The sequence below is a fragment of the Sapajus apella genome, unplaced genomic scaffold (assembly GCF_009761245.1).
Source record: "Sapajus apella isolate SASKATOON/1434 unplaced genomic scaffold, GSC_monkey_1.0 scaffold230, whole genome shotgun sequence".
Taxonomy (NCBI): Eukaryota; Metazoa; Chordata; class Mammalia; order Primates; family Cebidae; genus Sapajus; species Sapajus apella.
Genome location: NW_022437170.1, coordinates 399,056 through 422,888, shown reverse-complemented (window position 1 = coordinate 422,888; position 23,833 = coordinate 399,056). Strand labels below are relative to the sequence as shown.

Sequence of the window (23,833 nt, the reverse complement as noted above, 5' to 3'; positions counted from 1 at the left end):
ATGTAGGATTTGTGGTAGGAAACCAGTAAGTGGCAATGCAGAGACATAGTTTTATGGTTTCCAAGGTAATTTCAAAAACACACCAAAAATCTCTAATTTCAGAATCGGAGCTCTCATGACACTTCAGAATGGTGAGTTCCAGTGATTAGTGCACAATATATTTGAACCTCCCCATCAGTTCTTAACTTGACCTCTGTGGTCAGCATCGGTCTGCCCTGTAACACCTCATGTTTAGAAAAAATTTTTGCTCCAAAACCTAAAATGCAATAAAATAAATGGGAAAAAAAAATAAAAATAAATTAAAAATAAATTAAAAAACAAAAAAAAAAGAAAAAATTTTTGCTTTGGGGCATTGAATCAATAGGCTAGTGTTGAAGTTCCATTATCTAGTGCAGGAAGTATTAGGTTTAACTGCTTAATAGTTAATGGAATAATCTAGAATTTCCAAGGCCTAATGAATCAATCTCTGGGGATGGCAAGAGAATGATAATAGATGGAAAGAAAAAAATGGGCAAAAATCACAAAATACAACATCACCCTATAACTGTTCATTTGCAGAAGTTTGTCTCCCACATTTAGTAAAATGACTTCAAGATATTAAAAAGTAGGAAGATTTTTTTTCCTTGAGACAGAGACTCACTCTGTTGCCCAGGCTGGAGTGCAGTGGCGTGATCTTGACTCACAGGAAAAGTGATTTTCCTGCCTCAGCCTACTGAGTAACTGGGATTATGGGCACATGCCAACACGCCTGGCTAATTTTTTAAATTTTTAGTAAAGATGGGGTCTCACCATGTTGGCCAGGCTGGTCTTGAACTCCTGATTTCAAGTGATCCACCTGCCTCAGCCTCCCAACGTGCTGGGATTACAGACGCGAGCCTCTGTGCCTGGCCAGGAAGGTCATACACTTAAGTATGAATAACAGTTGGAAAATTAGATGCTTTAAAGTTACAGCACGGAAAGACAGAATTATATGGCCGTTGAACTCCTGGTATGCTGGTTTAGAAAATTATTCTCATTTATTTAAAATTCCAACTTAACCAAAATGTTGCAAAATCGAGAAAATACTGTTCAAGGTAAAGATGCAATATACCATACTGATACAACAATTTGAACACAAAAGGAGAAGTCTTCATTTTTTCTAAGTTTGGAATCAAGCTCAATGTCGGACTTTTCTAAGTTTCATCAGCATATAAAAAATATTAACTTTGTCAAGCAACATTATTGAGAGAACATTAAAAATCCATACTTAGCTAAGGGATGGCTCATGCATTTTAATGGAGGCATATTTATATAATGGTAAGTTCTCAATACGAAGTTTTCCATGGAGATAATGCAACTAGTGAAAGAAAGTGAAATATATTTCAAATGATAAAATAATGGAAATCTTGTTTCCTAATACAGACAATTCCTGACTTATGATGTGACTGACAGTTTCTCAGCATTACAATGGTATCCATACAACTACTGTTTTTCACTTTCAGTATTCAATAATTACATGAGATATTCAACACCTCTTTACAAAACAGAATATGCATTAGAATGTGTTCTGAGAATGTTTAAGGTAGGCCAGGCTAAGCTATGACGTTTGCTCGGTTGGGTGTATTAAATGCATTTTTGACTTTACAATGTTTTCACCTTACAATATGATTATTGTGATGTAACCCCACTGTAAGTCCAGGAGAATCTGTACTTTTCCAGCAACCACAGAAATTTGCTGGAAGATAAAACACGCTTTCTTGAATGTCAAAAATGTTTGTTTAGCACAAAATTCCCTAATACTTTACATCTTCATTAATGTGACTTTTAATTCACTTATCCATCTAATTTTTACAAGATATTTTATGCAACACAAAAACCGTAATAGCAGCACAAAGTATCTATGATACCTTATCACAGTAAACTAAAACAGTGGCATCTGGATCACACATGACTTAAGATACATTTATATAATGTACGGAGGCATCTCGCTAAATGAAAAAAAGATTTGACTCAGTACTACTTTATTTCATTTAGTTTGGGTGTTGCAATGTAGTTGATACATCTTTATTTTGCTCATTCAGTTATATATCACTATGGTTATTCTGTGGTTCCTGCCTTTGCATATATTTTATATAAACTGTTACTCAGACTCTGAGGATGCAGACAACTTATAAAATGTTGGCTTCAGTTACTGAATAGAAAGATCAGTAAAAACAAAATACCCCCTTATATATGTCTATAATAAGGAAAAGAAATGTGTTATCAGTTAAACTGCTTAACCAAGTAAGCCATGTTACGAGTTTCCATTTTTTGTATTATTGTTAAAAAATAAAAGCAAGTAGTATGTCGTGTGTCTTCACAGACATCAGAGGCACTATAAGGCATATGCATTTCATACTCCCAATTACATTAAATTATATGTAAGCCCAAAATGCAAAGCTTGTGTGACAGTGGAAGATAGGCCACAAATACCAGGAAGAAATTTCTTAGATGTTTCAATAACCAATTTATTCACATATTTTTAATACTTCAAAGTTAACATCTGTCAACCACTTAGAATTGGGTATTTCTGGTACCCATGTCTACAAAAAGTATATGGCTTCCCTTGCTCATACTATATGGAGGGGCAAGTATTCCCAGTGTCTTTAAATTGTTAGGTTCTCCATAATATGAATTCTCCAAAATACAAAATAGTTTGGTTACTTGTTGCAGTGTCCCATGCTGAGTACTTTCACAGGACTCCATTCCTAAGGACATTTTCTTATGTAAAATGAACTGCCATTTCTTAAAAATACTGCCTCATTTCCTGCATTCATGGGGTTTTCCCTCATCCCCAGTGGGAATATTTCTAATAGCTTAGCAGACTTGACTTCTGGAAGGCTTTCTGATATTCATAGGATTATTCCTTGCTGCGAATGTTCTACTATATAAGGCTTGACTAGGGTTTTTAAAGTTTTTGAGATACACTGCATTCGTCAGTTCATTCTACTCTATGAATTCTGATCAGCTTTCCATACACCACCTCATTTATAGAGTTCCCAACCTAATGGAGTACAGACACATAACACAATGTGACTGTCTAAAACTGTTATAATTGTATTTCCTGAAGTCCATGATACGATCAAAGACTCCTATTAACTGTATTCCTAGGATTTTTTTACTGTATGAGTTCTCTGATGATTGATGAGCTGTGACTTCTGTGAGAAAGCTTTCCCACATGCATTGCACTGATAAGGCTTCTCTCCTGTATGAATTCTCTGATGATTGACCAGCTGTGACTTCTGAGAGAAGGCCTTCCTACATTCACTGCATCCATAGGGCTTCTCACCAGTATGTGTCCTTTGATGTGGTATAAGGTGTGACTTCCGGGAGAAAGCTTTGCCACACTCATTACATTCAAAGGGTTTCTCTCCCGTATGTATTCTCTGATGATTAATGAGACTAGACTTCTCCCTGAAGGCTTTTCTACATTCATTGCATTCATAAGGTTTTTCTCCTGTATGAGTTCTCAGATGTCTAATTAGCTCCGACTTCTCAAAAAAAGCTTTCCTGCAAAGACTGCATTCATAGGGTTTCTCTCCAGTGTGAATCCTCTGGTGCGTATTTAACTGTGATTTCTGGGAGAATGCTTTTTCACAGTCCCTGCATTCATACGGTTTTTCTCCAGTATGAGTTCTCTGATGAGTTGCAAGACTTGACTTCTCACCAAAGGCCTTCCCACATTCAGTGCATTCATATGGTTTCTCCCCTGTATGTGTCCTCTGATGTGATATGAGATGTGACTTCTGACAAAAGGCTTTCCCACATTCAGTACATACATATGGTTTTTCTCCTGTATGAATTCTCTGATGATTAGTGAGACTTAATTTTTCACTGAAAGCTTTCCCACATTCACTGCATTCATATGGTTTTTCTCCTGTATGAGTTCTCTGATGTCTAACAAGCTGTGATTTCCTGCTGAAGGCTTTCCCACATTTACTGCATATAAAGGGTTTTTCTCCTGTGTGTGTCATCTGATGTGATATGAGATGTGACTTTTGTGAGAAGGCCTTCCCACACTGAAGGCATCCATGAGGTTTCTCTCCTGTATGGGTTCTCTGATGATTAATGAGACTAGACCTCTCTCTAAATGCTTTCTGACATTCACTGCATTCATAGGGTTTCTCTCCAGTATGAATTGTCTGATGTCTAACAAGCTCTGATTTCTCAAAGAAGGCTTTTCTACAATCACTACATCCAAAGGGTTTTGTTCCTGTGTGAGTTCTGTGATGGGTAACAAGTTGTGACTTCCTGCTGAAGGCTTTCCCACATTCCCTGCATTCAAAAGGCTTCTCGCCGGTATGAATTCTCTGATGATTAATGAGATTTGACTTTTCACTAAAGGCCCTCCCACATTCATTGCATCCATAGGGTTTTTCTCCTGTGTGTGTTCTCCAGTGTGATATGAGATGTGACTTCCGGGAAAAAGCTTTCCCACATTCACCACATTCATATGGTTTCTCTCCTGTATGTGTCCGCTGATGGGATGTGAGCTGTGACTTTTGGGAGAAGGCTTTCCCACACTGGCTACAATTATAAGGTTTTTCTCCTGTATGAGTTCTGTGATGTGTAACAAACTGAGACTTCTGGGGAAAGGTTTTGCCACATTTACCACAGCCAAAGGCTATGTCTCTTATATGTCTGCTCTGGTGTTTAATGAGACTTGGTTTCTTAGTGAAGCGCTTCCTACATTCACTGCATTCATACAGTTTCTCCCCTAAACGATTTCTATGATATATAATAATCTGTGACTTTTTATAGGTCTCTTTATATTTATCACAGTCATAGTATTTTAACCAGGTATCAGTATCCTCAGGCTTGGAATGGAGAAAAAAATTATCAAACACATTAAAGTCATCTGATACTGTTTTTACATAATCTCCTTTTGGAATAAGCAAGTCTAAATGATGTTTTAAAATCAATCCATCTAAGTCATCATCATTGTTTGATTTACTTAGAGGAACAAAGTTCACGTTCAGATTGAAATTTTTTCCAAATGCATCACATTCGTGACCTCTTTTTGTAATTTTAAGCTGGTCTTGGTTATCCTCGTGCCATATGATGTTATCGTCTACTTTCCAGACTTCTATAAAGGAAACAAACAAACAAAAATGTTTGGCTGTGCTTTCTGGGGAAAAACAAAAACTAGCAATGTTATTGAGGGGTTGGCTGCTTTTAAGGCTTAGTTTTCTAGTCTGAAATAGGTTCCAAGTATAATAACTATCTTCTAGGTATGGCAGGGACATGCTAAAAACAGAAACAGGAAAGTAACTGAAGATTAAGTCACCTGTGGTTGTTGACAAATATGTTTATTAAATGGAGAATGTAAGAAACATATGAAGAGCAATAAGAAGCAAAGCAAAAATGATGGAAGAAGCTTTGACCCAATGTTTTGAGTAATTAATTCATTCAACACTTTCTGAGTATATACTATGTCCGAGTAGTGTGTTTTTGGTATGAGAGACACAAGAGAAAAAATAAGGTCCTGTCATTATAAAACTTACATTGTAATGGGAAAGATAAAGAAATAATATTTTTAAAACAACAAAACTATATGCTGTAGTAAATACTAAGAAGAAAATGAACCTATTTAGGTAGTCATTTCAAGCTCAACGAATGAGAAATAGTTCACTTTTTCTCATTCGAAAGTTTTATTTAAACTTGCCATATACATCTTCACATTACTATTAAGAAAGTCATTTAATGCAAACCATTTTGAAAACCGTATCATCTTTCCTCTAAACTGTTCAAGCACAGAACTTTAAAATCCACGTGTACTTTCACTAAAACTATCCCAAGGCCCAAGTTCCCATTCTAAAAATAATCTGACAGTTTGACAGTCATTTGTTATATAGCTGTATTCCAATTATCCTCATGATATAACCATTTGTACTATTGTAAGTGCACTTCAAAACACATATTTTTAGACAGGGTCTTGCTCTGTTGCCCAGGTTGAAATGTGGTGTTGTGATAATGTTCACCACAACCTCAACCTCCCAGGCTCAAGAGAGCCTTCTACATAAGTCTCCCAAGTAGCCAGAATACACAGACATGCAACCACCACAACTAGCTAGTTTTGCTGTTGTTCTTGTAGAGATAGGGTTTCCCTATGTTGTCCAGGCTTCTCTTGAACTCCTGGGCTCAAGCAACTCTCCCACTTTAGCCTCACAAAGTATTGGGGTTGCAGGCATGAGCCAACATGCTGGGCCCATTTTTCAATAAAAATCTATACTTAGAACTTTTTGTGAGGTTGTACCTAGAGGTAAGAAAGATACTCAGTAATGTGAAAACATTCCACAAATTTAAATGTCAACTGAAGGTTATTAATATATTTGTAGGATTATATGGTGGAGGTAGAATCAGTAAGATTTGCTGATGTATTTGGTATGGAGAAAATAAAGGGAAAAAGAGAATCAAGAATGATCCTTAGGTTTAGCGTTTGAACAATTTGGTAGATTATGGTGTTACTGAATTCAGGAAGACTGAGGGAGAAACATGAGAGTTGAAATCAAGACTTCACTATAAACATATTAATTTTGCTTTTTGAGACAGGGTCTTGCCCTCTCACTCAGTCTGGAGTTTAGTGGTGCAATTATAGCTCACTGCAGCTCAAGTGATCCTCCCAACTCAGCCTCCTGAGTAGCTGGGACTACAGGTGCATGTCACTGTGCTCAAGATAATTTTTAGAATTTTTTGTAGAGATGGGGTCTCACCATGTTGCTCAGGCTGGGCTCAAGTAGTCATTCTACTTCAGCTTTCCAAATTGCTGGGATTGCAAACATTGTGTTAGGCCTAATAAATTAATTTTAAGATGTATGAGAAGTTTCAATAAAACGGTATCAGAAAATACGGGAGCAGAAAATGAAATAGTTATAAACGTATACTCATGTTAAATATAATCACATTATTGAACTATTAAGTATGTGTTTGAAATTTACATCTGTCTTCCCCTTATCTTTATTTTTTTCCTAATAGAAAAATGAAATTGCCTTAAATTTGCTCATTTGTGGTGTATTCCAAATAGTCCCACTCTCTCCATCACTTGCTCTGCTCTAAACTGTCACATTATCTCAATAAAATATCCCTTTTTTTTTTTTGAGACGGAGTCTCACTGTCGCCCAAACTGGAGTGCAGTGGCCCAATCTCGGCTCACTACAACCTTCACCTCCCAGGTTCAAGCGATTCTCCTGCCTCAGCCTTCCGAGTAGCTGGTACTACAGGCACCTACCACCACGCCCAGCTAATTTTTGTATTTTTAGTAGAGACAGGGTTTTACCATATTAGTCAGGCTGGTCTCGAACTCCCGACCTTGTGATCTGCCCTCCTCGGCCTCCCAAAGTGCTGGGATTACCGGCGTGAGCCACCGCGCCTGGCCTGAAATATCCTTCTTTTTTTTTTTTTTTTTTTTTTTTTTGAGACGGAGTTTCGCTCATGTTACCCAGGCTGGAGTGCAATGGCGCGATCTCGGCTCACCGCAACCTCCGCCTCCTGGGTTCAGGCAATTCTCCTGCCTCAGCCTCCTGAGTAGCTGGGATTACAGGCACGCGCCACCATGCCCAGCTAATTTTTTGTATTTTTAGTAGAGACGGGGTTTCACCATGTTGACCAGGATGGTCTCGATCTCTTGACCTCGTGATCCACCCGCCTCGGCCTCCCAAAGTGCTGGGATTACAGGCTTGAGCCACTGCGCCCGGCCTGAAATACCCTTCTAATTGGTTTACCTGCTTCCAATTTTACATCGTCTATTCAGCAGTCAGATTAAACTTTCACAATTTAAAGGTTTTACTTTTCAAAATTTCTTCACTCAATTATAACACCTTTGTAATGCCTACAAGTTGAGACATGATCTAGTTCCCATACTCTCTCCAACTTACCTGCATCTCTCTGGCATACTGACCTCAGCCACATGGACTTCCTTTCTGTTTCTTAAATTAACAGCCATTTTCTGACTTAACATATTCTTGTCATTCCTTTTGGAGACACTTTTCCCCATGCTCATTTCACATCTTTCATGCCTACAATTAGTTTTTCCATGTTGTGTCTCCTCAAAACTTGTATATTGAAGATTAACTCCCAGTATGGCTGTATTTGGAGACAGGACCTCTAAGGAAGTAAGGTTAAATGAGGTCATAAGGGTACGATCTTGATCAAATAGGGTTATTGTCTTTATAAAACTAGATAGAAGGCCAGACACAGTGGCCCACCTCTGTAATCTCAGCACTTTGAGAGGCTGAAGCGGGCAGACCACTTGAACACCAGAGTTCGACAGCAGCCTGGGCAACATGATAAAACTCTGCACCAAAAAAAATTTTCTTAATTAGCCAGGTGTGGTGGTGTACACCTGTGGTCCCAACTGCTTGGGAGGATCACTTGAGGTGATCACAGGAAGTTAAGGCTGCAATGAGCCGTGGTTGTGTCACTACACTCCAGCCTAGGTGAGTGAGACCCTGTCTCAAAAAAGAAAGAAAGAACATCCAGAGAGATTACTTATTCTCTCTCTCTACAGGCACACACTGAGGAAAGGCCACGTGAATACACAGTGAGAGGGTGGCTGTCTACAAGTCAGGAAGGGAGCCCTCAACTCTTGATCATGCTGGTACCTTGATCTTGGACTTTCTATCACTAAAACTGAGAAATAAATTCTGTTAAGCTCCTCCGAATATGGTATTTTGTTATGGCAGCCTGAGCAGACTAACAGATTCTCTCATCTAATTTACTTCTGCAATAACACTTAGCAGGATCTGAAATTTTTCATGCTTACTTGCTACCCTGTTCTTTTTTAATCCTCCCATTAGCAAGTAACCACTATGTGGTCAGGACATAGATCTCTAATGCTGCCTACTATACACACAGTACCTAGCACAGTAACATAAAAATAAAAGAAGTCAATAAATACCCCATTTTCTCTGACCTCCTAAAGCAGTATGCGCAGAAAAGAGCATCAGGTCCAAAACTACTACCCACAGAAAGAAGCCCTGCTTGCAAGATTGGCCCATGGCTGGCATCTGAGAACGTGGGTTTCAGGAATGTCCCTACTATTTCCTAACTGATAAAAGTGACTTACTATGCCAAGACTGCATACAAACAATATGATCAGCACATGTTAGGCAGAGAATACCTACATGACCAGCTTTCAGTAAAGACCTTGGGCACTTATCTCTAATGGTCTTTCCTGAGCAGAAATATCAAAAACATGCTACTACATTTTTGTTGCAGAGGATGGTAAACTCTGACCCTTATGGGAGGGAGAGAGCTTAGGAGACCTGCACATGGATTCTTCCAGATTCTGTCTGTACCTTTTTCATTTATGATCCAGCTGTGTGTCCTTAAAATGTCACTGTAATAAATCTTAGTCATAAGTACAACAATATGCTGAGTCCCATGAGTCTTCCTGGTGACTCTGAACATGGGGGGATCTTGGGGACCCTGACACACAGTCCCAATTTATGTAATGTTGACAATTAGCTTTGCACTGCCTTACAACAAAATGAATGCTCAATGTTTAAGTGCTGAATTTTTAAATAAACGCAAATGTCTCATCTTCTTAACTAAGTTGTATGCTTCTGGAAACTTATTTTCTTGTCTTACTTTGTAATCCTTTTCAGTAAAAGATAAAACCCACTAGGTGAGTGGATCTCAACTAAAAAGGGCACATAAAAACTACAAGAAGTATCTCAAATTACAAATCCCAGTCTTACCACATAAAACTAAAAAAACAAAAAATAACAAAAGAAAGAAACAGGCATGGTGGCACACACCTGTAGTCCCATCTACTCAGGGGGCTGAGGCAAGAGGATCACTTGGGCCCAGGAATTTGAGGCTACAGTGACTTATGATCACATCACTGCACTGCAGCCTGCGCAACAGAGCAAGACCCTGTCTATAAAAACAAAGACAAAGCTTTTGGAAAGAAATTTATTTAATGTTGCATGTTCTATAACTAAAGTGAAGGTATTAAATTTAAGCCCCTTATAGTATTTTTTTAGATGGTTGGTCCCAAATATTATATATACTATGATCAGGTCACAAATGTGACTTCAGAAAAAGGCAAGAAAAATTTAGGCTGGGTATTTGAGAAACGTTTCATAAATATAACTGCAGTGAAAACCAAGTTCCTATAAAAAGGATTAAGAATTTCTAGGTAACTAGTGTAACACCATCAAAAGTTCAAGATGTTATATATCTGAAAACACTTGAGAATTGATCATGAATGGGGAGAAGGAAGAAATGATTGAACAGGCAACAATAGTGTCATACAATGGAGGTCCCGGAGAAGAGTTACAAGTCTGTAGCAAATGCTGTCACTGTCTCACCCATACCCATCAGCTAAATTCAGAGGATACCTGCAGCTTTGATGGACAGTTTCTGACATAATGTCTACCCCAGGCACTCACAACTCACCCAAGTACTTTCTTGGGCTGAAAGCACAAGTCTGGTCTGTACACTGGGACCCTGGACATCCTGGATACTTACTATGGCAGAGCAAACCTCGACACTGAGATGGGAGTAAATAAATACCTGGGCTTCCTACTACCTCAGTGTCAAGACTGAGGAATATTTTCACCGTGCCTCAGAAGGCGCTCAGCAAAACTGAGCATCCGCCACCCACGGCAGTAGTTGCAGTGTCAGCCCATCCTTCATGGGCATTCATGCTCCCAGCACTTCCTGGTCTGACTTGCCCATTCTCTCACATTTGTGGGGACCACGTCCCCGGTAAGTTCTTATACTCGCATGTGTATCTTAGGGTCTGCTTTTGAGGGAATCTGAAGTAAGTCAATGTCACATAGCAGACAATGAGTAAAGAGGTTCGGCTGATCATAGTAGTGTGGGATGCTTTAGAAAATAAAATATGGTGGCATCATTAAGACAGCTTGTAAAATATTAGAATCTGGATCTATCTAGCAATTTGAGAACTTCAGAAATGAGACATCATGAACCTACTTTTAAGTGAAAATTGAGGCAGGAAGGCTTTTAAGAGATACTTTCCAGCCAGGCACGGTGGCTCACACCCGTAACCCCACCACTTTGGGAGGCCAAGTCGGGTGGATCACAAGGTCAGGAATTCGAGACCAGCCTGGCCAACATGGCGAAACCCCATCTTTACTAAAAATACAAAAATTAGCCGGCTGTGGTAGCAGGCGCCTACAGTCCCATGTGCTTGGGAGGCTGAAGCAGGAGAATTGCTTGAACTCGGGAGGCAGGGGTTACAGTCAGCCAAGATCATGCCACTGCACTCCAGCGTGGGTGAAAGAGCAAGACTCTGTCTCAAAAAAAAAAAAAAAAAATTAAATTAAGAAGATACTTTCCAAATAGAAAAAAACTTTAAAACAACATGAAAGGATAGTAGAAAGGGATTATTCGGGTGGGTGCGGTGGTTCACACCTGTAATCCCAGCACTTTGGGAGGCCAAACTAGGCAGATCATGAGGTCAGGAGTTTGAGACCAGCCTGGCCAACATGGTGAAACCCCATCTCCACTAAAAATACAAAAAAATTAGCCAGGCATGGTGGCATGCGCCTGTAGTCCCAGCTGCTTGGAAGGCTGAGGCAGGAGAATTGCTTGAACCTGGGAGTTGGAGGTTGCAGTGAGCAGAGATCACACCACTGTACTCCAGCCTGGGTGACAGAACAAGACACCATCTCAAAAAAAAAAAAAAAAAAAGAAAGAAAGAAAGGGATTTTTCATATGCTCCATGGTGTCTAATCTGTAGAAAAAAAACACAAAGGAACCTAATTTTAAAGGGAGTATAAGGATAAATTGGGAGAAATAATGGCTCCATTTTCTAATATAATGAGACTAAACAGACTGGGGCTTTGGAAAGTGGTCCTTTGGCCCTCAGAGATACCCAAATTGAGGACAAAATCAAGATGCTTCAGTGTACAAAAGGAGATGTCTTTGACCACAGGGGAAGGAAGAGCTGAAGGGGATAAATATGTGAGAGGACAGAATATCAAATAAGCAGTTAAGGTACCAGATGTTACAGAGAATAGTAAAGTCATGGCCAAGATAAGCAGGATGCATTTCATTACAAGCTACAAAGAAGCTGTGTCGAAATGTGACTTACTTGAGTAGTTAATGTCAGTTGCTCTGAGGCACCACCGAAGGTTTAGAGATGTTGAAGAGATCTCTAAAGCACATTTCAGAGATGCCAACCCATCACTGACAAGATGGCATGGGACTTCTACTTTCTCCCATCTGCCTGATTCTCATACACTCACCTGGAGAATATGAACTTGGAATTTCTTCATCTCCTATCCATGGCTCTTCTCCTTGCTCCAACTTGAAGATGACATCCGGTTTCATAGCTTCATACCCTGCTCCGGGAAAATCACAAAGGCCTTAGGCCCAACTGCTTGGGCTTTAGGGCCTCTGAAGATGAGCAAGGTTTCACATCAGGCTTGGCCTGATAAAGCTGAACCTCAACAGGGTAAATAATTCTCAAAGTTACAGTAGTGGTCTCCCTGGTGGCTAACAGGGTCTAGTACGAAGCCATTAGGCACTTCAGAGGCCCTGGCGCCAGTAAGTCTGGGTTTACAACCAGGCTCTTTAATTTAGTAGCTGTTAGTTCTTGGGAAAGTTACTTATCTTGGCCTCTATTTTCTCATCAGGAAAAATGAGTAATAATTATACTTGCCACACAGGATTGCTCTGGTGATTAAATGAGTTGATATATGTAAAGCACTTCATATAATATGTGACATATAGGAAGTTATACGCATTAGGTCAAACTATTAATAAAACTTAAGTTTCAGAGGCAGCATAACAAACTTAAGACTTCATTACTGAAAGCTGAGACCCAAATACTTTCTTGGTGTCATAGTCCAATCAACTATGATCTAAATTTTAGGCCCAAAATCATTAAAAATTTCAAAAGCCTAACTATAGGCTTCCGAAACTTCCCAGCAATTAAAAATAAAAGGAAATGCATTGGGCATAATCCAAGGTACTCAAGAAAGCTTTTATTACCCAGTGACACCAGGCTGCTATAGTTCTCCAACATGACATCCTTATATAAATTCTTCTGAGAGGGGTCCAGTAGCTGCCACTCCTTTTGGGTGAAGTCCACAGATAAATCATCAAATGAGAATGACTCCTGTAAGAGCACAATTCTAGTAAATCTGAAGCAGTTAACACTGTATGATGTGAGAAAAAAATATTTGAGCTTGAACACGTTATTCTCATGACAAGTTATACAAAATGCCTACTATGTCCCTACCTTTGTATATTTTGTGTGATAAAATGTCATTGTGCGTTCTTCCATCCTTCCATTTATATAACTGTTAACCTAAACATTAAAAAGAGAGGCTCTCCAGAAGAAAATGATGTTTATTTGGGCAGAGAGTATTGCAATGGGAAGACACATGCCATAGTAAACTATATGTGCATTCAGGGAGGTAAGGAAGAAAAAAGTTTTTAAAGAAAAAAATGAGGTACATCACATAATTGTTTTGAAACAGTTATCGCTGGCTACAAAGACCAATAATAAGGGCGATACCAGTCCAAAGATGGACAGGCAGCTGCTGGGCAGACGTCCCAATAAAGGTATTTTCTGTATAAGGCTTCAATGGCCTTTGTGCAAGGTTGTGGTTTTTGCAGTATTTTGTGATAATTTTTATCAGGCATGCAAGTGTGAGAACCCTCTTTTCACAGGCTTCCCAGCTCTACTTGTCAGGGTTAAAAAAAATAAATAAATAACACTAGTGACTCCATTTTGATTCTGACAACTTTCACAGAAGACATGAGAACTGGAATAGGTGACTTTAAACCTCCTGAACCACCAATAATATATTTACTGAACCTCAAATTTGGCACCGGAAGAAAGCGAACAGGATAGTCAAGGTGGCTCACGCCTATAATTCCAGCACTTTCAGAGGCCAAGGCAGGAGGATCACTTGAGTCCAAGAGTTTGAGACCAAACTGAGTAATATAGTGAGACCTTGTCTCTACAAAAATAAAAAATAAAAATATTAGCTGGCTATGGTGGCACATGCCAGTAGTCCCAATTACTCGGAAGGCTGAGGTGGGAAGACCCAGGCTTCAGTGAGCTGTGACTGCACCACTGCACGGCAGCCTGGGTGACAGAGTGAGACCCCATCTCAAATACAAACCAATACAAAAAAAGGAGAACGATAATAAAATGATACTCTCAAAAGCTCCATTGTCTTACAGAGGGCTGCAAACATGCACACTTACAAATAAAATAAACTTGTAACAACTAAGAGAAATAAGAGTACAGTGTGGATAAAAAGCAGGGAGAGCTTCACTCTGTTTGAGTGTAAAGTGAGGCTCTATGGAAAAGGCAACATTTAAATGCGTTTTAGAATATTAGTTTTTTTCCACAAAGAAAAGGAAAGGCAGGCCAGGCACGGTGGCTCAAGCCTGTAATCCCAGCACTGTGGGAGGCCGAGGCGGGTGGATCACGAGGTCAAGAGATCGAGACCATCCTGGTCAACATGGTGAAACCCCGTCTCTACTAAAAATACAAAAAATTAGCTGGGCATGGTGGCGCATGCCTGTAATCCCAGCGACTCAGGAGGCTGGGGCAGGAGAATTGCCTGAACCCGGGAGGCGGAGGTTGCAGTGAGCCGAGATCGCGCCATTGCACTCCAGCCTGGGTAACAAAAGCGAAACTCCGTCTCAAAAAAAAAAAAAAAAAGAAAAGAAAAGAAAAGGAAAGGCATTCAGGGAGGCAGCAGCTCTGATTTAAAAAAGAAAAAACAAAAAACTGGGAGGACAGAGGAGATGCAAACACTTCAGTCTGACAGGCTAATGAGGAATGGGACAGTGATTAGATTAAAGGCCACAGTAAGAGCTGGGGCAGAATGTGGTTAACTTGGCTAGGATACTTTCTTGTTGCCAACAGTTAGCCATGAAAGACTTTACAAGAAAGGGGGTGATATAACCAAACACAGATTTTAGAAAGGTGACTAGATTTTGGATCAAGATAGATTTCTGTCTCAAAGTCTTCTAAGATAAAAAGAAAACATAAGCGCGCATCTTAAAAAAATCTAGAATGCCACTGGAAAATAAAAAAATAAATTTGGCCCTAATAGCACATGATACACTTTAAGAGGAGGCAGTGAATTTGAAGACAGATCAATAGAAACCGTTAGTTTTGAACAGAGAGAAAATGACTTAAAAACGAACAGAGCTCAGGACACTATCAAATAATACCAAAGAATCTAACATGAGTGTCATAGGAGTCCAGGAAAGAGAAAAGAAAGAGCATGGTGAAAATAAATTCCCAAGAAATGATAGCTGAATATTCTGCAAAACTGGCAAAAGATATAAACCAACAGATTCAAGAAGTTCAGTGAATGCCAGACAACAGATGTAAGGAAATCCATACCCAGACAAATCATAAACAGCTAGAAAGAAAAAAAATCACATCACTTAAAGGGAAAGGCAAATCAGATAGTGCAAATTTATTCATTTCTTTTTTGAGACAGAGTTTTGCTCTGTTACCCAGGCTAACATGCAGTGGCATGATTATAGCTCACTGCAGCCTCTGCCTTCTGGGTTCAAGTGATCCTCCCATGTCAGCCTTCTGAGGAGCTGGGATTACAAGTACATGCCACCACACTCAGTGAAATTTTTTGAGACACAGTCTTGCTCTGTCACCCAGGCTGGAGTGAAGTGGTGTGATCTTGGCTTACTGCAACCTCTGCCTCCTAGGTTCAAACAACTCTCCTGCCTTAGCTTCCTGAGTAGCTGGGATTACAGGCGCCTGCCACCACACCTGGCTCATTTTTGTATTTCTAGTACAGATGGGCTTTCACCATGTTGGCGGGGCTAGTGTCAAACTCCTGACATCAGGTGATCCACCCACCTTGGCCTCCCAAAGGGCTGGGATTACAGGCATGAGCCATGGCACCTGGCCAAGAATAAGCAAATTAATGACTGTCTTAGGCTGAGGTGGGAAGAGGAACTGACCAAAAATGTCATAAAGATTGTTTTGGGGTGATGGAAATCAAATTGACCAAAAATGTTAGATTGTTTTGGGGTGATGGAAATCTTCTAAACTAGATTGTGCTGAATGGTTATACAGCATAAGTTTAGATAAAAATCACTGAATTACACATTAAAATGGTGGAACTTATACTTCAATAAAGCTATTAAACTTGTGCCAACATACTTTACAATATAGATGAAATAGCTATATTCTTTGAAAAACAACGTGCCCAAAGTGACAAGAAGAAACAAAATCTGAATTAATCCTGTAACTGTTAAAGAAACTGACCCCACAATTTAAAACTTTCCTTCAAAGGAAATACAAGATCTAGGCAGTTTTAGTGGTAATTCTTCCAAACATTTACATGAAATAATTCGGCCTGATGTGCTGGCTCATGCCTATAATTTCAGCTACTTGATAGACTGAGGTAGGAGAACTGTTTTAGGCTAGGAGTTCCACACAAGCCTGGGCAACACAGTGAGACCCTGTCTCTACCAAAAAAAAAAAAAGAAAAAAAATTTAAACTAGCTGGACGTAGTAGTTTATGCCTGTACTCGTATCTACCTGGGAGGCTGAGGTGGGAGGAATGCTTGATCCCAGGAGTTCAAGGCTCCAGTGAGCACTCTAGCCTGGGTGACAGAGTGAGACCATGTCTCTTCAAACAAAAAGAAAAAAAAAGTTATTTCTGATATTTTTGTTAACATAAAAATCTAATCAAATCTAAAGAAAAATCACTGGAACTAATAAGTGGGCTTAAGAAATTCCTGTATACAAAGTCAATATGCAAAAATATAGTGTATCTCCATGTTTTGGCAAGAAAATTTTTCTAATTAACAAAATTTCAGATACCATTTATTGTAGAAATGGCTAATTGCAGGTCTGGAATAAAAAAATTTAAAAATGTGCCTATATATATTCTGTCATGCTAAAAAACAGTATTCTAGCTGATAAGAAGAAATGATAAAAGTAGGATGTCACCATTTTGCAGCTTCCAATAAAATCATCCACCTGGCCAGGCGCAGTGGCTCAATGCAATAATTATGTAAGATGTTTTGGCTTTAAAATGCTATAAATATTCAACCCTAAGAAACTGTCATGGTCCAATAGTTAATATATCACTGTGCCAATTTTGTTCCAATCCTGATCATCTATTCTGAGCCTATTTTTCTCCAATTTCTTAACTATTTAAACTTCTCTTTTTCACTGGAAGGCTTATACATTTCTTCTAATTCCCTGGGAAAAAAAATAAGAACTAAACGATCAACTCACCTGTAACATGGTCATTTCTGCTTCAGTACGAGATGCTTAGCAAGTCTGAAATCTGACCCGAGACTCTGGAGTGAGGTCTTGGCTAGGTCTTCTACACTGAGAACGAATTCCTGGTTCCAAGAACTCCTTTCTTATCTCACATGAGCGGGCTTATTTGTAGGGACCAGGATCTGTGGACTTTGGGACAAATGTACTTCAACTGGTATATTCACATTGCACATGGAATCTTATTCTCTCTTGCTAGGAACTTTGAATTTATGATTACCTAAGGCCAGAGGTATGCTTTCTATATACCTGAAACAGGGTTCTCAGGGAAACAATATAGTAAAAATAGCACAGTAGAAGCCTATGTCTCTGCAAACACATAAAGAAATATCAGAGGTTGGCCGGGCGCGGTGGCTCACGCCTGTAATCCCAGCACTTTGGGAGGCCGAGGCGGGTGGATCACGAGGTCAAGAGAGCGAGACCATCCTGGTCAACATGGTGAAACCCCGTCTCTACTAAAACTGCAAAAAATTAGCTGGGCATGGTGGCACATGCCTGTAATCCCAACTACTCAGGAGGCTGAGGCAGGAGAATTGCCTGAACCCAGGAGGCGGAGGTTGCAGTGAGCCAAGATCGCGCCATTGCACGCCAGCCCGGGTAACAAGAGTGAAGCTCCGTCTCAAAAAAAAAAAAAAAAAAAAAAAAAAAAATTAGCCGGGTGTAGTGGCACACACCTGTAATCCCAGCTACTCAGGAGGCTGAGGCAGGAGAATTGTTTGAACCTGGGAGACGAAGGTTGCAGTGAGCCAAGACAGCACCACTGCACTCCAGCCTGGGCGACAGAGCAAGATTCGGTCTCAGAAAAAATTAAAAATTTTAATATATACATATATATATATATATATATACACATACACATATGATATATACATATATCAGCAATAAAATAATTGTGAGATTCACTGAATATTCACTGTGAACACTGAAATGCAAATCAGCTTAACAGGTACTGTTAGGAAAAAGTTTATATGATTTGTATTAAAATAGCTTTGAGTTTCAACCAAACTTTCTCCTTTACCAGCTAGAAGATTTTCGGCAAAAACACAAATTTCACCATTCTGAGCCTTAGTTTCCTAATAAAATCTTCCTATTAATACATCCTTAACTTTTGTCTGCCAATTCTATCCATTTCAGAAGGAAATGGGTTAAAATTTCACAATATGACTACAGGTTGCTCAGTTTTTCCTTATAATTCTGCTCATGTTTGGATTATATGCGTAAGGCTATGTTGTTTGATGCACAGAGGTTAAATAGAGGATGTAAAAAGAATCATTTTGTAACAATGCTTCATACCCCAAATAATGTTTTTTGCCTTAAAATCTATTCTATCTTAGATGAAGTCTGCAACATCAGCCTTTTTTTTTTTTTTTTTTTTTTTTTGGGTAGGCTCTTGCTCTCTCACCCAGGCTGGTGTGCAGTGGCACAATCACAGCTCACTGCAACCTTGAACTTCGGGCTCAAGGGATCTTCCTGCCTCACCCTCCCAAGTAACTGGGACTACAGGTGTGTGTGCCTCCATGCCCAGCTAACTTTTTGTGTGTTTTTTTGTTTTGTTTTGTAGAGACAGGATCTCGCTACGCTGCCCAGGACAGTCTCGAACTCCTGGGCTCAAGCAATCCTCCCACCTCAGCCTCCCAAAGTGCTGGGATTATAGGCATAAGCTACCACACCTGGCTTTAGCATTCTTTTGGTATTTACCTGGTACATTATCATCTGTTCAACTAGACTTAAAATTTCAGTATCATCATGTCTCTTATGAGCAGCTCAGAATGCAAATTTTATTGGTGTTTAAAAAAAAAAAATCCAACCGGCCAGGCGCAGTGGCTCATGCCTATAATCCCAGCACTTTGTGAGGCCGAGGCAGGTGGATCACCTGAGGTCAGAAGTTCAAGACCAGCCTGACCAACATGGTGAAACTCTGTCTCTACTAAAAACACAAAAATTAGCCAGGCAAGGTGGCATGCCCCTGTAATCTCAGCTACTCAGGAGGCTGAGGCAGGAGCATTGTTTGAACCTGGGAGGTGGAGGATGCAGTGAGCCAAGATCACGCCATTGCACTCCAATCTAGGCAACAAAAATCCAAACCAACAATTTTTTTTTTTTTTTTTTTTTTTTGAGACGGAGTCTTACTCTGTCACCAGGCTGGAGTGCAGAGGCGCAATCTTGGCTCACTGCAACCTCCGCCTCCTAGGTTCAAGCGATTCTTCAGCCTCAGCTTCCCGAGTAGCTGGCACCACAAGCATGTGCTACCATGCCTGGCTAATTTTTTTGTGTTTTTAGTAGAGACGGGGTTTCACCGTGTTGGACAGGATGGTCTCGATCTCTTGACCTTGTGATCCGCCCGCCTTGGCCTCCCAAAGTGCTGGGATTACAGGCGTGAACCACCGCACCCAGTCCAATCTGTCTTTTAACTGACAAACTGAATACATTTAATGTTTACTGCGGTTATTGTTTTTTTTCCCCCTCCCTTCTTGCCTTCAAAGCCTCAATCTCTGTATTTGCTAAAACGGTGAGGATAAAATAGGCCTCACAATGAGAGTCTAAGAAACAAATGAGATATTAAAAGGAAAGTGACTAGGGCCTTGTAATAACTGTTACAGCTAACATTCCAGTGCTTTCTATGTGAGAGACAATATACTAAGCATTTTAAATTGAACTCTTATCCACAACCCTATAAGGCATCTTTACAGAGGTAATCTCCACTTTACAGAGAGAAACTGGGACACAGAGTGATTGTAAAATGTGCCTGTGATTGCACATTTAGTAAAAAGCAAAATTCAAATGTTACTTCTCTATCTCGCTATATTCAAAGCATGTACTACTAAAATCATAATGTCATTTATGCATATCTACATGCACAAACACACAACATAAATCCTGGAATCAGCTCCTATTCCCATGCACACATTCAGTCACTACTTTCCACAAAAACACAAATGAAGGACAGCCTGCCTCAAACCTGCATCATACTAACAGGCAGCACTTCTTTTTCATGCCTTTCTGTGATTCAAACTTCAGTGCCAACTCAGAAACACAGCATTTTCTCCCAGTTATACAAGAAATGAATCCTTTACACCTTAGATTGTGATAATACATATATCTTAGAACAGAAGCTGGCACACAGTCACATAACTATTATAAAAGTAAAATATGATGGCAACATATAAAAAATCTACACAAGTTAAATAAGCAATAATTATATATGATCTCACCACAGGTAACCAATCTGGAGATGATGGAAACTATTATGATATTGTTCATAAAATGGAAGTATATGGTCACATTTTAAAACTGTTTTTGTTTTTTTCTCCACTATGTGAAGAACATCTTTCCAGGCCAATAACCTTATTTCTATAACATCAACAACTTATATAAAATAGCAAAAAAATAAAATCCTACCCATAATTTTAAAAATAAATAAAATATGTAGGAATATCAAGACCCATATGAAGCATACTAAAAACACCGGTGAGAACTATAAAAACGGAATTAAAGAAATTTATAATTAGATTTTGTTCTGGGATAGGAAGACTTCATATTCTAAAGATAATTTGATCTCGGATGATTTACGTAACTCATTCAACTCCATAATCTCAAAATTTTTTTCTTTAACAAGCAATTCTAAAGTTTGTGTGTAAGAAAAAAGCTTCAGGTACAGTCTGTACACTTTTTTTTTGCGACAGGGTCTTACTCTGCTGTGCAGGCTGAAGTGCAATGGCATAACTATAGCTCACTGCGGCCTTGAACTCCTGGGCTCAAGTGATCCTCCCACCTCAGCCTGCGGAGTAGGTTACAGGCATGACTCACCACGCCCGGCCTGGACACTTTTGGAAATGCAAAATAATGAGTGTGAACAAGCCCACTGTAAAACATATAAATTATAATCATTAGAACATTTGACACTGGCTCCAGAGAGGTTATACAGACGAAAAAGCGGAACTGTCTAAATAGGCAAAAGTTAGCATGTAATAAATACAGCATTTCAAAGCCATGAGTAAAAATTATTTAATGAATAGGAGAATATTTGAAAGAAAATATAGTCATTTCATACATTACAACTACCTCCAGATGGGTTAAATTTTTAAAATAATGGAAACCCTAAGAATGCCTTTAAAAAAGCCACAGGTGAACGAATATATATATATAATTTGAGGGGAGATTTCGCTACACATGATACAAAAGGGAAAAGCCATTAAATTTTTTTTAAATAGTCAAAAGTAACCATTACAAAATACAGCGCCGGGTCTGGTGGCTCACACCCGTAATCCAGCGCTTTAAAACCTCTTTCGATAGCGGCAGGGGCCGGTGCGGGTGGATGCGGTCGAGCCGGGCGGCCGCTCCTCGGGGGAACGGCTGGGAACGGGGCGTGCCCGGGGTCCAGGCCGAACGCCCCGAGGCCCACGCCGGCGCCTCCACGCCGCCCGAAAGGACGCCCAGGGGCGGCGCCTCCGGAAAGGCAGTGCCCGCTCCGCAGCCCGGCACCCGCACGGCTCCGCGGGCCACGGCGTCCTCGCCGCCCGGCCCAGCCCCACCCAGCCCCAGCCCCAGCCCCAGCCCCAGCCCCGAATCCGCGCGCGAACGCCCAGGCGGACGTCTCGGGCCTGGAAGCCGGAGGCCCCCGCGGCCACTCCCGCGCGCCTCCCCCGCCATCCCCAAGACCCGGCGCCAGCCCCGCATTAAACGCACTGAACTCACAAAAGACGCCGCCGCCGCGTCGCTCCGCGCCCGCGCCCGCGCGCCCGCCGCCCGCGATCACGTGACGCCACCAGGCCCCCGCGCCCCGCGCCCCGCGCACGCGCCCGAGCCGTCGGTCTTTGTGCGCGCCCCGGCGGCTCCCAACTGGCCGGGACGAGTCGGGGACTGCACACGCGCACACTCCCCTCTCACGTGGCAGCTGAGGACAAAGAGGAAGAAAGCGCAACCTGCAGGCTTTGCCAAGTGTGTATATGCGCATGCGCCAAGGACGGAGTCCACGCGAACTCAACTTCCCAGGGTGCCCCGCGTCCGGAAGCGCCTGTCGCCCGGAGACGCGGTGACTCCCAAACGGGCTCGCACGGTTTTCTGAGAAACATAAAGGGAAACCGAATCCACCAATACTTTTTTTAAATTTATTATTTTTTTTTGGAGACGGAGTGACGCTCTGTTGCCCAGGCTGGAGTGCAGTGGCGCGGTCTCACTCACTGCAGCCTCTGCCTCCCGGGTTCAAGCAATTCTCCTGCCTCAGCCTCCCAAGCAGCTGGGACTACGGGCCCCGGCCGCCAGCCCGACTAATTTTTTGTATTTTAGTAGAGACGGGGTTTCACCATGTTGCCCAGGCTGGTCTCGAACACCTGAGCAATCTGCCCGCCTTGGCCTCCCAAAGTGCTGGGATTACAGGCGTGAGCCACCGCGCCCGGCCCACCAGTACTTTAGACAATTGAAACCAGAAAAAAAATTAAATATATGTATGGAAAAGAAGTAAGAATTAACCAAAAAAGGCGAAGTTGATCTATAACTCGCGTCATAGGGAAAATTATAGGTAAGTCGCTATCTTTATGATAGGGAGATGGGGCTGGAGAGGGATGGAGAGAGAGGAGAGAGATGAAAAAAGAAATAACCACAGACAAATAGGAAATTGCATGAACATCCGTTCTATACTAATAAATTTGATTATTTGTGACACAAATAACATACTTCAGGACAAGAGGTACCAAATTTGACCCAATTCAATGCACAAATTGAAAGCAAATTCAGAGATCCTTTGCCAGAAAGCATCATTATTGGGTTGCTTAGTGAATTGTTTCAAACATCCAGTGATTAGAGAATTCTTATATTTAAATATTCCCAGAGGTAGAACTCAACCAGTGAAGTACTGGCATAAAAGCAGACACATAGATTAATATGGAACAGAATAGAAACACCAGAAATAACGTCGTGCGTATACAATCAACCAACCTTCGGCAAAGCAACTAATCTTGTGTCAAGAATACACAATGGGGAAAGGATTCCCTTCAACAGCGTGAGGAAACTGGATATCCAAATACTGTTACGAGCAAAAGGGCTCATTGCCCGATGTGCACAGAAGCCAATACTGTGGCACCAGCTGTTTGAGAAGAGAAAAGCTTAATTGCGAGTTGACCAACAAAGTGACAGGAATTTAGTTCAAATTTGTACCTCTGTGCTCGCCTTAGGCAGCACTTTCATGAAAAAAGATTTCGGGGGTGGATTCTGGATTCACAGGTGATTGGTGGAAGGAAAGAGGAGGGCTGGAAATCCCCGAGCATGCGCAGTTGTCTCTTCAGGCCTCGGGTTGCATGTGCAAATTAAGGTAAGAGTTAGTGTGAAAACTGCAGTAGAATTCAGGCTGCAACATCAGCAAGCTCATTCTGCATGGACTCCAGTTGGTTATATTGGTTTCAACTGATTTCAGCCAGTTGTATTATCTTACAAACAGAGGGAGTGTCAGCAAACTATTTCGTATCTGCCATCCTGTAACCTCAGGAATTTTTGTTAGCCACTGGTTTCTTTAACTCTTCGGGGGCATGGTTTCACAACTTCTTAGCTCTGTGC

At 40.8% G+C, this 23,833-nt stretch overlaps 1 protein-coding gene across 1 annotated transcript; it reads right to left on the bottom strand.

The window, feature by feature from the left end:
• Window positions 1-1,785: 1,785 nt before the first annotated feature.
• ZNF84 (zinc finger protein 84) lies at window positions 1,786-22,145 on the bottom strand. The gene is made up of 5 exons (XM_032271387.1): window positions 21,980-22,145; window positions 17,240-17,416; window positions 12,985-13,111; window positions 12,237-12,332; window positions 1,786-5,104 (listed from the first exon to the last, which is right to left on the bottom strand). Exons 2-5 carry the CDS (start codon window positions 17,252-17,254, stop codon window positions 3,126-3,128), a joined length of 2,217 nt encoding a protein of 738 aa, XP_032127278.1. The 5' UTR covers window positions 17,255-17,416; window positions 21,980-22,145; the 3' UTR covers window positions 1,786-3,125.
• Between the last annotated feature and the right edge of the window lie 1,688 nt (window positions 22,146-23,833).